Below are 12,853 nucleotides of genomic sequence, written 5' to 3'. Positions count from 1 at the left end.
TCAACCGATCTCTTCCACGGATGCTGCCCGACGTGCTGATTTCCTCCAGCGTGTTGTGAGTGCCACATGAATAATAACCTTCTTTAGTTCACAGAAATAAAACGCTTCATCTGTAATACTATCATTGCTACGTCTGATTTCCAACATCTCAGTCTGATCACTGAGAACCTTATTCCTATAGTGTATAACCTCGTCATTTTTATTATCTTGATGATCATTCGCTGCAAATGACGCAGCCAGTAACTGAACATACCCTATTTTAGTGACAATCCTTTTACCCTCACCAATATTATGAACCCTACGTCTTCCCCATTTTCTTAATCATTCCCCAAACATCCCCTAGTTTAATATCCCATCCAATATTATCACAATATGACCTCCAGTAAACTCTTTTCACAATCTTCTCCATTTTCCTCACCACGGCCTGTGCCATTTTATATTTAATACGATCACTCGGAGACTGATACTTCTTAACGTTCATAAACACTTTGCTTCCCTAATTGCATCTGCGCGCTTCTCAGTCCACCATGGTACAGCCTTTCTCATATTAATTCTGTTTGTAACGGGAAGTGATTCCCATTAGTTTGCTGAATAACGTGACAAAACCTTTCATTGCGAAAATACGCAACTTCCTCAACATTCTGTAGCAGTTCCAGAATTACTATGAACATTAAATCTCGTGCCTTTCTATTTTTCGAAGCTCCGTATACCTCTCCAGGAGACTCTTAAAAGATCCTATGGCATAGTCCGGTCCGTGAAGTCCGTGTTCGGTTTCACGCTGCGGTCCATGGTTCCTTGTTCCGGGGTTTCTGGTTTTCCGCAGTTTCTGTTATGGGCACACGTTTCTTGTTTTGGGGTTGAGACACAAATACCTCTGCAAACCAGGGATTCCCTGCTGGACTGTCCTGTTCCCCTCCCTGTCTTTGCCCCCCTCGCCCGACTCTCTGCCTGGATACCTCGCCTGACTCTCTGCCTATATACCTCGCCTGACTCTCTGCCGGCTCACCTAGCATGCATACCCCGCCTATATACCCCGCCAGTATCGCTGAAGTCTTACCGCCGGAGCAAGACCTTGTTAGGTCAAAATAAGGAACTGTTTTTCGTTGTGTGAAATTCTTTCTCTGTGTCCACGCCTTCGCTAGGTAGATCCGGCCGTTTGCCGCTACCTAGTGTTGGGATCTGTCTCTGTGTCCACGCTTCGCTAGGTGGGTCCGGCCGTTTGCCGCCACCTTGTGTTATGAGTCCCGGCCCTACGTCATGTTGCCAAGGAGGGGTCCCGGTTCTGTGTTATGTGTGTGAGTCCCGGCCCTACGTTCTGTTCCCAACGAGGGGTCCTGGCTGTGTGTTATGCGTGTGAGTCCCGGCCCTACGTCCTGTTCCCAAGCAGGGGTCCCGGCACTGTGTTCGGAGCTCCTGTCTCTTCTACTCCAAGTCTCCGTGCTCCTGAAGTACCTCGTCCAGTCCGTGCCTAGTCCAGTCGTATCAGAGTTCTGTCCATGTGCCTTTTCCTGTCCTTGCGTATCGTCCTACCCAGGAGTTCCTCACCCAAGCCGTGTCCAGTCTTGCAGCCTCAAGACCCAAGACCCCAGCCTGCAGGCTCAAGACCCAAAACCCCAGCCTGCAGCCCTCAAGTCCAAGACCCCAAATCCAAGACCACAGCCGGCAGCCAAACTCAAGATCCAAGTCCCCAGCCGGCAGCTAAGCTCAGGATCCAAAACCCCAGCCAGCAGCCAACCTCAAGACCAAGACCCCAGCCTGCCTCCAAGTTCAAGATCCAAGACCCCAGCCTGTCTCCAAGATCCCAGCATGTCTCCAAGCTCGATCCGAGAAACCAGTCTGTCTCCAAGTTCAAGATCCAAGACCCCAGCATGTCTCCAAGCTCGATCCAAGACCCCAGCATGTCTCCAAGCTCGATCCAAGACCCCAGCATTTCTTCAAGCTAGGTCCGAGACCCCAGCCTGTCTCCAAGTTCAAGATCCAAGACCCCAGCATGTCTCCAAGCTCGATCCAAGACCCCAGCATGTCTCCAAGCTCGATCCAAGACCCCAGCCTATCTCCAAGCTCAAGATCCGAGACCCTAGCCTGTCTTCAAGCCTCAAGACCAAGACCCCAAGCCTGTCTCCAAGCCTTAAGCCTCAAGGACCCAGCCTCCAGTCCTGCAGTCATGTCATGTCCATGCCTGGTTCTGCGGCCCGAGTCCGAGGCAAGACCCAGGTTCTGGGTCCTTGTCCAGTCTCCGGCTCAGGGTCCAAGCCCTAGCCTGCTTTCTTGTCCCTGCTCCTTGTCTGCATCCTGTCACGTCCCTGCTCTAGTAAAATCCTGTTCCTCGTACTTCAGTGTTTGCGTTTTGCATTTGGCTCCGTTCCCAACGCCTCTTTGTGACATGTTATTATATCCGCCTCCACCACTATGGTCGGCAATCTATTCCATGCACTCAGTCCTTGTACAGGCTACTCTAAGAGTTAACCGCCAGGTTGAGTCAGTGGTGAAGAAAGCCAATGCAATGTTGACACTCATTTCCAGAGGTATAGAATATAAGAGCAGGTATGTGATGTTGAGGCTCTATAAGGCAGTTGTGAGACTACACTTGGAGTACTGTGTGCAGTTTTGGACTTTTTTTTTTGAAACGATATATTGATATTGGAGAGTTTTCAGAGTGGATTCACGAGAATGGCAGCCCTAACGTGAAGAAGAGTAGGTAATGACAGTGATCGAGCCGAGACTTACACACTATATAGAGCACTGTGCAAAAGTCTTAGGCACATATTCATAGCTGAGGTGCCTAAGGCATTTTCAGATTTTCATTCTAATTGTTTTCGATCTTGTATCCTAGGAGTACAGTGTACAGATCTGGTCACCAATGTACTGAAATGATATCAATAATCTTGAAAGGTTACATTTGTAATGATGTTCTTAGGACTTATGAGCCTGAGTTAGAGGGAAAGAGCCAATAGTTTTAGACTCACTCAAACAGAGGAGGCTCCCCCTCATGTTGGCTGGGACTAGAACAAGGGGTCATAGTTTAAGGGTGAAAGGTGAAACGTTCCAAGGGACATTGAAAGAGAAATTCTTCACTCAGAAGGTAGTGAGAGTGTGGAATAAGATCCCGTGAAGTGGTGAATGCAGGTTCAATTGCAACATTTAGGAGAATCTTGGGTAGTTACAGGGAACGAACGTTTATTGAATACCATGGTCCGGGTGCAGGTCGATGCAGACTACACCTGACAACAGGTCGCCACAGTATGGAAGAGCCAGCTGGTCCATTCCGCTTGAATAGAAATAATAAAATAACCGTTTTCCGGTACCTTGCCTGTGGCTAGTCAAGTCCCAAGTAATCACATCATATACCTCTCTCAATAATCTGCAGTATATCCCGCAAGGCTCTGGAGAAATGTCCACCTTACTGTTCTTTAACAATAGAAACACTGGCTACTTAGTTGTTCTGTAGTTAAACACATTAAAAAAACAATTTGAATAGGAAAGGTTTTCTCATAAATCCTTACAGCAGGGAAATGCCCTTGAGCCGCCATGCCCTTGCGAGTGAGATGTACAATGACAAATGCAGGAAGATGGGGCCATTTTGATAGGGACCATGTCGGCATGAATGGGGTGAGCCGAAGGGCCAGCGTTAATGTCTTGTCCCAAACGTTACCTCTATTCCTATCAATCGATGCTGCCTGACCTGTTGAGTTACTTGCACTGCTGCATACAATTCTTGTTAACATGTTTTGTGCTGGAATATTGAAAAGGAATGCACCAGGATTGTTGGGGTTTTGCGTCATGTGACGACATTGTTCAGTTTTCATCTACATACGAGTCAAGGGATCCAAATTCATAACTCCCTCAAAGTGGCTGCACGGAGCGATAGGTTGGCGAATGCGGCCTAGCGTCTGCTTACCTCCGGTAGTCGAGGTGAAGAGTTCCAGTGTCAGGTACCTATGTTGCATATTTATAAATCTCTGGTTTACCTCTAGTTGCAGTATTGCATTCTATAATAGGGAAAATGTGGAGGTGTTGGAAGGTGAGTAAAAGTGGTTTACCAGGAAGCCGCCTGGATAAGGCAAGACTGGACAATTTATGGATATTTTTTCCTGAGCACCAGAGGCTGAGGGAGGCCTGACAGAAATTAATGGTAATATGATATGACACGATATTTCCTCGGACCTTGAGAGAGACTAGTGTAGAAATTGCAGGGGCCCTGGCAGAAATATTTAGCCACGGATATGGTGCCGGAGGACTGGAGGGCAGCTCAGGTCGTTCCGTTGTTTAAAAAAGGCTCCCAAAGTAAACCAGTTAATTACAGGCCGCTGAGCCTGACATCTGTAGTAGGTAAACTATTGGAAGGTGTTCTGAGAGATCGGATATGCAAGTATTTGGACAGCCAAGGGCTGATTAAGGATAGTCAGCATGGTAGTGCGTGGTAGATCGTGTTAATGAATCTTGCAGAGTTCTTCGAGGAGGTTACCAAGAAAGTAGACAAAGGAAATACTGTGGATGATGTTCACATGGACTTTACTAAGGCCTTTGACAAGGTCCCACATGGGAGGTTAGTTCAGAAGGTTCAGACACTAGGTATCGTTGGAGAGGTTGTAAACTGGATTCGAAATCGGCTGTGTGGGAGAAGACAGAAAGTGATAGTGAATGATTGCTTATCAGACTGGAGGCTTCTGACTATTGGGGTGCCTAAAGTATCTGTGCTAGGACCACTGGTGTTTCTTGTGTATATCAGTGATCTGGATAATAATGTGATAAATTGGATCAGCAAGTTTGCTGATGACACTAAGATTGGAGACGTTGTGGACAGCGAGGAAGGCTTCCAATGCTGGAAGAGGAATCTGGACCGGAAAAATGTGCCAAAAATGGCAGATGGAATGTAATGCAAACAAGTTGAGGTGCTGCATTTTGGAAGGACAAATCAAGGTAGGACATACACAGTAAATGGTAGGGCACCGAGGTTGCGGTGGAACAAAGGGATATGGGAGTTCAGATACATAATTCCCTGAAAGTGGCGTCACAGGTAGACACGGTTGTAAATAAAGCTTTTGGCATCCTTGCATTCACAAATCAAAGTATTGAGTACAGGCGTTGGGATGTTATGGGGAAGTTGCATAAGACATTGGTGAGGCCAAATTTGTAGTATTGCGCACAGTTCTGGTCACCTAACTACAGGAAGGACATCGGTAAGACTGAAGGAGTGCAGAGAAGATTCACTACGATGTCGCCGGGTCTTCAGGAGTTGAGTTACAGAGAAAGATTGAACAGGATAGGACTTTTCTCCTTGGAGATTAGAAGAATGACGGGAGAATTGATAGAGGTTTACAAAATTATGAGGGATATGGACAGAGTAAATGGGAATAAGCTCTTTTCACTTAGATGAGGAGAGATGAATACGAGAGGACATGGCTTTAGGGTGAAAGGGGAAAGGTTTAGGGGGAATATTGGGGGGAACTTCTTCACTCAGAGAGTGGTGGGAGTGTGAAACGAGCTGCCATCTGACGTGGTAAAAGTGGGCTCACTCTTACGTTTTATGAATAAATTGTATAAGTACATGAATGGGAGTGGTCTGGAAGGTTATGGACTGGATGCAGGTCATTGGGACTAGCGGAATAATGTTTCAGTACAGACTAGATTGGCCGAATGGCCTGTTTTCTATGCTGTGGTGTTCTAGAGTTCTATGGTTTTATGAGAGTCACAGACAGAGTGGACAGCCAGTGTTTTTTCCCTGAGGTTGCAACGTATGAAAACAGAGGCAATGCATTTCATGTGAAAGAGGGAACACTGCCTCTTTTGATTCTTTTTTTCGGCAGAATTTATTTTGTGATTTAGTGGAATTTTGTATCTTTTCCCCACATTCCTGCGGTAAAAACACGAACAACTTACATCAGACAGTGATGTTAATCCTGACGCAGAATGTGTAAATGTGTGGAGAATGGAGCGATGCGCACCTGCTGATGCAGAAGGGATTGGTTTAGAAAGGCACGAAGTTACCAGTTCAATTGGTTCAGAACTGCACAGTGAGCAGAGGCGCCTTTACCCCTGCTGTACTGATCTATGATCGTGAGACCACACCTGGAGTACTGTGTGTAACTTTGGACAGCCGCCTCGGGAAGGACGTGATTAACCTACAAAGGTGCAGTGAGGATTCACGAATTTTCTTGCCGGGACTGGAGGACTTGGGTCAGAAAGGGCCTCGATCGTGACTCTGGAATGATCACGAAACTAACGGTGACGCCACACTGATTCTCCCCTCTGCCTCCAAAGGCCTCACTGTCACGAAGCAATTGTAGGCTAAAGTAAAGGGGAAAAAAAAACACAATGAACACCTATTATGAATTAGAACTACAACTCCCGTAAGGCACTGCACAGAATGGCCGCACGATTTTCCGGAACTACAACTCGCGGCTGGCACCGCGTTCAGTCGTAGGAACCTGAAGGGCGGCGTGGCCATCTAGAAATTGTAGTCTAATGTTCTCGGCTCCTCAGCCACTCTCTGTTTCAACACTATGACAACGTAGAGAGGGACTGATTATGTGGCAGAGGTAGCTCTGACCCACCTCCGTCCTCTGCTGTCAATGGCTGATGTGCCTGTCGGTCAAATGTGAATTTAAACGATGATTAGTTAATCTGAACGTCAGTCATGGAGAAAGGGAAACGTGAAAATTCTATTTTCGTTGCTTTCTGAAAACAGAGGCAGCTGCAGTTCCACAGGGTAAAGTACTATTGGGTGGGTCCTATGCAGAGGCCTTGCAAAAGTTAAACTGAATGTTTATAAAGTGGTACCAGACATAGAACAGTCTGTGACGTCAGAGGGTATATGTTGTCATCACAGTTCAATTCCGAAAGATACTTCACTGATGGATAAATTTGTGATTTTTATAACGGACGTGGTGAATTGTACTGCTCGGACATCTAGTCGTAATGATGAAACTCAAATTATTGTGAAAGCAGAGCAAAAGTTCTTCTTTGTAGTGCAGGATTATTTTGTCATTAGGTGTGATAAGTTAGTTGGCAGCGATGTTGCTATTTTTAGGAAGGGACGTGGAATCGAGTTGTGAATTGAATGAAATATATGTCACAGCTGTAGCAGAAATATTTGATTCAACAGGAATGAAAGTGGTTTAATGTTTTATGTGATGAGCGTCTGCCAGGGCTGAATGTTGAGAGGATGATGTGGGTTTTTGTAATGAAACGTTCTGTCACATTATTCATCAAACAGCGTTGAAAGTGATTGCTGTGAAAAAGAGCATTTATAGGAGAAAGGTTGTAGCATGGTGGACTGAGATGTATGCAGAGGCATTTGGGGAGAAAAATAAGTTGTTTAGGAAAGTTAAGAAGTATCAGTCTTCTGATAAGAAGCATATCGGGTAAAAAGAAATGAAATGCAGGCTTGATTATAAACATTGGGGGTTGATAGCTTTCATTTAAAATCTTTCAATGGGAGTGAATTTAATTTAATTCACGGTACTGTGTTTAATTAAGTATAATCTATAGGGTTTTACGGGTTAATAGAGCGTTAGATAGAAGAGGCAGTGAGGGTATTAATTCCCAACTGTCTGCAACACACTCCGTTCCAGATGGCAGCGAAATTTACCTTAAAGTTGGAGTTTCGACCGTTATTTACCCAAACACCGCCTTTTTTCACGTTAGCCAATCATTGAAGGGGACTGCAGAGACTGGTGTGATTGACATTGGAACAGCAAACCAGCATCAGACGTCTTGGGTGAACAGACTGTGAGGCTCCTGGGCGGGAGTATAAATTCATGAACAAATCAACAGACCAATCGGTGGCTCGCAATCCGGAGTTGTTCTTTGATTGACATCTGGCGGGTCCAATGATGTACTGAGACTCCAAGAATTTGCCTGGCCACCCCGACCACACACACTATGCTAATATTTCGGATCTGTCCGTCGTTGGGACAATCAGCCCGGGAACAAACAGCTGGGAGATCAGGCGGTGAATGTGAGGAGCTGGCGTCTGGACTGGAGAAATTGCGGCCGCTTTCGGCTTGTGCTCAGGACGCGGCTTTATTAATGAACTGAAGCACCGAGGTGACCGGATATTTCACCGCTCTGATTATCTGCTCCCTGAATTTCGACTGAGTCACCGCGTAAATAAATGTGTTCGTGCAGCAGCTAAAATTCTTCAGCAAAACACCGACGTAGTAAAAGATCCATTCAGAATCATTGAAATCGTATCCAGATACTTGATAATAAATGACATTTACAACGTATGTCATCCACAGGAGGATGAAGCTGCCGGAGAGGGTGAAGAGTAAAACCACAGACCTCCTCCTGCTCTCCATCTCCGGGTCACTGCGGTTCTCCCCCTTGCTCTGACCCTTCAGCCCCTTACGGACCCGACTGGCCACTAAAATGTGCCTGACTGTCAGAGCGTTGAGCAGCAGGATCCCAGCGAAAGGGAGGGACGGAGTTAAAACCGTGTGGAGCCAGTCATATACTACCCACCCCAGGTCAGTGAGATAATTGTTCACGGGTTTACAGAACCACGGTACATTGTCGATGATCACCCAGGGTTCCCGTGTGAAGTATCGGGGTATGTTTTTCAGACAGAACAGCACGCCGGTTGTTGTTAGAACCACAGCCGCAGTTTTCCCGGTGCAATATTTTGTTTTCAGCTTCTGGCAGCAAATGGTGACAAACCGATCAAAGGTGAAAGTGACGGTGAACCAGACAGAACAGTCTGTGGCTGTGAACGTCAGTACATCGATAACACTGCACACAGGGGTGATGCTCAGAAAACTCCTCCGGAAGTAAAAAGTTCTGATTCAATATAAAATTACATTGGTGACAACGGCCAGTAAGTCAGACCCTGCCATGGCCACCAGGTAGCGAGTAGTGCAGACAGAGAGGCCGCACTTTCCCCGGGACAGGATCACAATCGCCGCTAAATTCACTGGAGGGAGGGAGGGAGGGGGAGAGATGGAGGGAGAGAGAGTGGGGAGAGATAGATAGAGACCGAGAGAGGGGTGAGAGAGCGAGAGAGAGAGAGGCAGAGAGAGAGAGGGAGAGAGAGAGAAGGAGAGAAAGAGAGAGAGAGAGAGAGGGAGAGAGATTGAGGGAGAGACAGAGAGAGAGAGACAGAAAAAGAGAGAGACAGAAAAAGAGAGAGGGGAGAGCGAGAGAGAGACAGAGAGAGGGAGAGAGAGAGGGAGGGAGAGAGGGAGGGCGAGAGGGAGTGAGAGAGGGAGAGAACAGACACTGGGCGTTACTAAACACATTCTCCGGGAATTAACACGATGTCGGGTTTCAGCTAAAGATCAGGAGTGCTGGAGTCTATGAACGGCTGCTAATGTAAATCAGACACTGGTCACACTGTCTCTGACCTGCTTTCCTCAGTGTGGGGATAAGACCATGCGTGTGCAATCCTAGGCGATAAAAACGAGCTGTATGAACAACAACGATCATTCCGATTCCAGTCGTTAACGGGGCCAGTTTCACTGATTTACCCCTGATTGGCCAGGCCTATGGAAACTCAGCATCTGATGCGGCCACGAATGCATACAAGAGCAGCGCACATCAAATACTGGAGGGACTCAGCTGGTGAAGCTGCATCCGTGGAATTTTACAAACCGTCCTTTCGGGCCGAGATCCTTATTGAGCACGAAGCAGTGCACGGATTTATATAACAATATAACAATTACAGCACGGAAACAGGCCATCCCGGCCCTTCTAGTCCATGCCGAACTCTTACTCTCACCTAGTCCCACAGACCTGCACTCAACCCAAAACCCTCCATTCATTTCCTGTCCATATATCTATCCAATTTAACTTTAAATAACAACATCGAACCTGCCTCAACCACTTCTACTGGAAGCTTGTTCCACACAGCTGCCACTCTCTGAGTAAAGAAGTTTTTCCTCATGTTACCGCTGAAGGTTTGGCCTTTAACTCTGAACTCATGTCCTCTTGTTTGAATCTCCCCCATTCTCAATGGAAAAAGCTTATCCACGTCAACTCTATCTATCTCCCTCAAAATTTTAAATACCTCTATCCAGTCCCCCCTCAACCTTCCACGATCCAAAGAATAAAGACTCAACTTGTCCAACCTTTCTCTGTAACTTCGGTGATGAAACCCATGTAACATAAAAGTAAATCTTATTTGTACTCTCTGAATTTTGTTGACATCTTTCCTATAATTCGGTGACCAGAACTGTACACAATTCTCCAAATCTGGCCTGACCAATGCGTTGTACAGTTTCAACTCCTGTACTCAATGCTCTGTTTTATAAAGGCCAGCATACCAGAAGCTTTCTTCACCGCCCTATCCACATGAGATTCCACCTTCAGGAAACTATGCAGCATTATTCCTAGATACCTCTGTTCTACTGCATTCTTCAATGCCCTACCATTTACCATGTATGCCTATTTTGATTAGTCCTACCAAAATGTAGCACCTCACATTTACCAGCATTAAACTCCATCTGCTATCTTTCAGCCCACTCTTCTAACTGGTCTAAATCTCTCTGCATGCTTTGAAAACCTACTTCATTATGCAGAACTCCACCTATCTTAGTATCTTCTGCATACTTACTCATCCAATTTACCACCCCATCATCCAGATCATTAATGTATATGACAAACAGCATTGGACCCAGTACAGATCCCTGAGACACATCACTAGTCACCGGCCTCCAATCTGACAAACAGTTATCCACCAGCACTCTCTGGTGTCTCCCATCCAGCCACTGCTGAATCCATTTTACTCCTTCAATATTAATACCTAACGATTGAACCTTCCTAACTAACCTTCCGTGTGGAACCTTGTCAAAGACCTGACTGAAATGCATAGAGACAACTTCCACCGCTTTACCCTCGTCAACTTACGACGGGTCTCAGAGGGAAAACAGGAACAACGTAGCAACCTGAGGCTGAGTGGCTCCGTTAATGGATTAATTCTACAGATCAGTTCAATAACACACGTTGGCAGATTGGTTCAGCTGATCTGACCCAATTTTTGACCAACAGGCAGTGGGATCCGACTGTGACAGTCTCCACAGGCAGACCTGAAACACAGGACCAGGGATTCTCTCTAAACACTAACTCAGAAACAGAGAACTTTACAATGTAAACCCCACCCAGTCAACTTTTCCTGGAAAGCTGCCTGTCCCCAGTACTGGGACAGACCTGGACAAAGTCCAATTAAAACGCGTGCAGTCACACCTTCGCGGAGAGCTGCATCCCTGACATTCAACAAGCCGTCGTTTCGGACCGAGACCCTCCGTCAGGACGAAACGATGCCCCGATTTACGACGCGTCTCAGAGGGAAAGCAGGAACAAGTTAGTAACCTAAGGCTGAGTTGTTCCTTTGATGGATTAAATCTACAGCGCAGTTCAATTCGATAATACACAGCAAAAGATCCGCGGGCACTGGTGCAGGTGATCAGACCCAGATTATTGACCAACAGTCAGTAGGATCCGACTGAGAGACTTCAGAGGAAGACATAAAACCACAGGACCTTGGGTTCTGTCTGATCAATAACTCAGAAACGGTGAACTTCGCAATGTAAACTCCTCCCAGTCACACCTTCCCAGAGAGATGCCTCTCCCCAACGCCGGGAAAAATCACGACAACTTCCCATTAAAACCTGCCAATCACACTTTCCCGGAGAGCCGCCTGCCCCCACCACTGGGGCAACTCTGGACAAATTCCCATCAACACCCTCCCAATCACACTTTCCCGGAGAGCCGCCTGCCCCCACCATTGGGACAACTCTGGACAAATTCCCATCAACACCCTCCCAGTCACACCTTCCCGGAGAGCCACCTGCCCCCACCATCGGGACAACTCTGGACAAATTCCCATCAACACCCTCCCAATCACACCTTCCCGGAGAGCCGCCTGCCCCCACCATTGGGACAACTCTGTAGAGAGTCCCATTTAATTCCTCCCAGTCACAGCCTCCCGGAGAGCTGCTCGTCCACAGCACTGGAGCAACGCAGGACAAGGTCTCATTCACGGCAATAACGACATTAGAGTCGATCCCATGAGTTAAGGGAGAGACAGAAGTTTAGTTCCGCTTGTTATTAAATATGAAAAGATCAGAGTGTTGAACTGACTGGATCGATATCTCTGACGGATATTTTTTTCTTAATGATCATCAAGATAGAAACTTGTCAAATGATCATAAATAGCTTAACACCGGTTAACACACAGAAACAGCAAAAATATTAATTCTTCTGCTCACCCACCGGGAACTCCAATGACGGCAATCAACAAGTACAATATTTTCTCCACACTTTTGTACCTATCCAACATTGCAGACATTTCTCTGTCCAGTGATTTGTCCCTCTGTGCTCCAGGCGATCTCTCGGAAGGAAATTTTGAGGCAGCACCTGCCTGGGGTTTTAATACCATTTAGCGGCTCCACGGGGACTGACATCAACAGATTTAAAAATAAAGGTTTTTAAATTATTCACAATCCGATTACATCAGACAGGTGTAATCCCCGCGGTGTCAGATTGTGATGAAATTAATGATTTAATATTTAGAACATTTGTGGGAGATAGCTTTTCTGAAAAATGTTGACTGAACCTTCCGAGCTGTTTCATCAAATACATGTGCTTCCATTGTAAATATGTACTTCAAAGGAACTATTTGTCGGACACAGAATATTGAAGTAAATTTTGTCATTGTAACTTGTGAAATTGTATTGAATCACTTACTGTTATCATTCTCCTCAATAGTAGAAACTCTTGATGTAGTTTGTGTTTGCGACTCTACCGAGAAGGACCAAAAAAAATGTCAGTTTCTGATGATAAATAAACACTTCCATATCCAAGAACCCCAAAAGACCTCTCAGTAACTCAGTCACAGGCAGAATATTTGGGAACT

The 12,853-nt window shown here is 46.2% G+C and overlaps 1 protein-coding gene and 1 pseudogene across 1 annotated transcript in view; one reads left to right on the top strand and one right to left on the bottom strand.

Annotated features, from left to right (window-relative positions):
* Positions 1-1,702, top strand: part of LOC140184973 (nuclear factor 7, ovary-like) — a 5,460-nt gene extending 3,758 nt beyond the window's left edge. Inside the window, exon 4 of the mRNA XM_072238212.1 lies at positions 1,535-1,702. Within this exon, the coding sequence (XP_072094313.1) occupies positions 1,535-1,702 (168 nt within the window). The remainder of the gene's footprint in view (positions 1-1,534) is intronic.
* Positions 1,703-8,012: 6,310 nt separating this feature from the next.
* LOC140184972 (probable G-protein coupled receptor 139) lies at positions 8,013-12,286 on the bottom strand (annotated as a pseudogene).
* Between the last annotated feature and the right edge of the window lie 567 nt (positions 12,287-12,853).

The sequence above is a fragment of the Mobula birostris genome, chromosome 20, assembly GCF_030028105.1.
Source record: "Mobula birostris isolate sMobBir1 chromosome 20, sMobBir1.hap1, whole genome shotgun sequence".
In the NCBI taxonomy this organism is placed as follows: domain Eukaryota; kingdom Metazoa; phylum Chordata; class Chondrichthyes; order Myliobatiformes; family Myliobatidae; genus Mobula; species Mobula birostris.
Note: the sequence above shows the minus strand (reverse complement) of the source record. Positions and strands in the feature narration are given on the sequence as shown.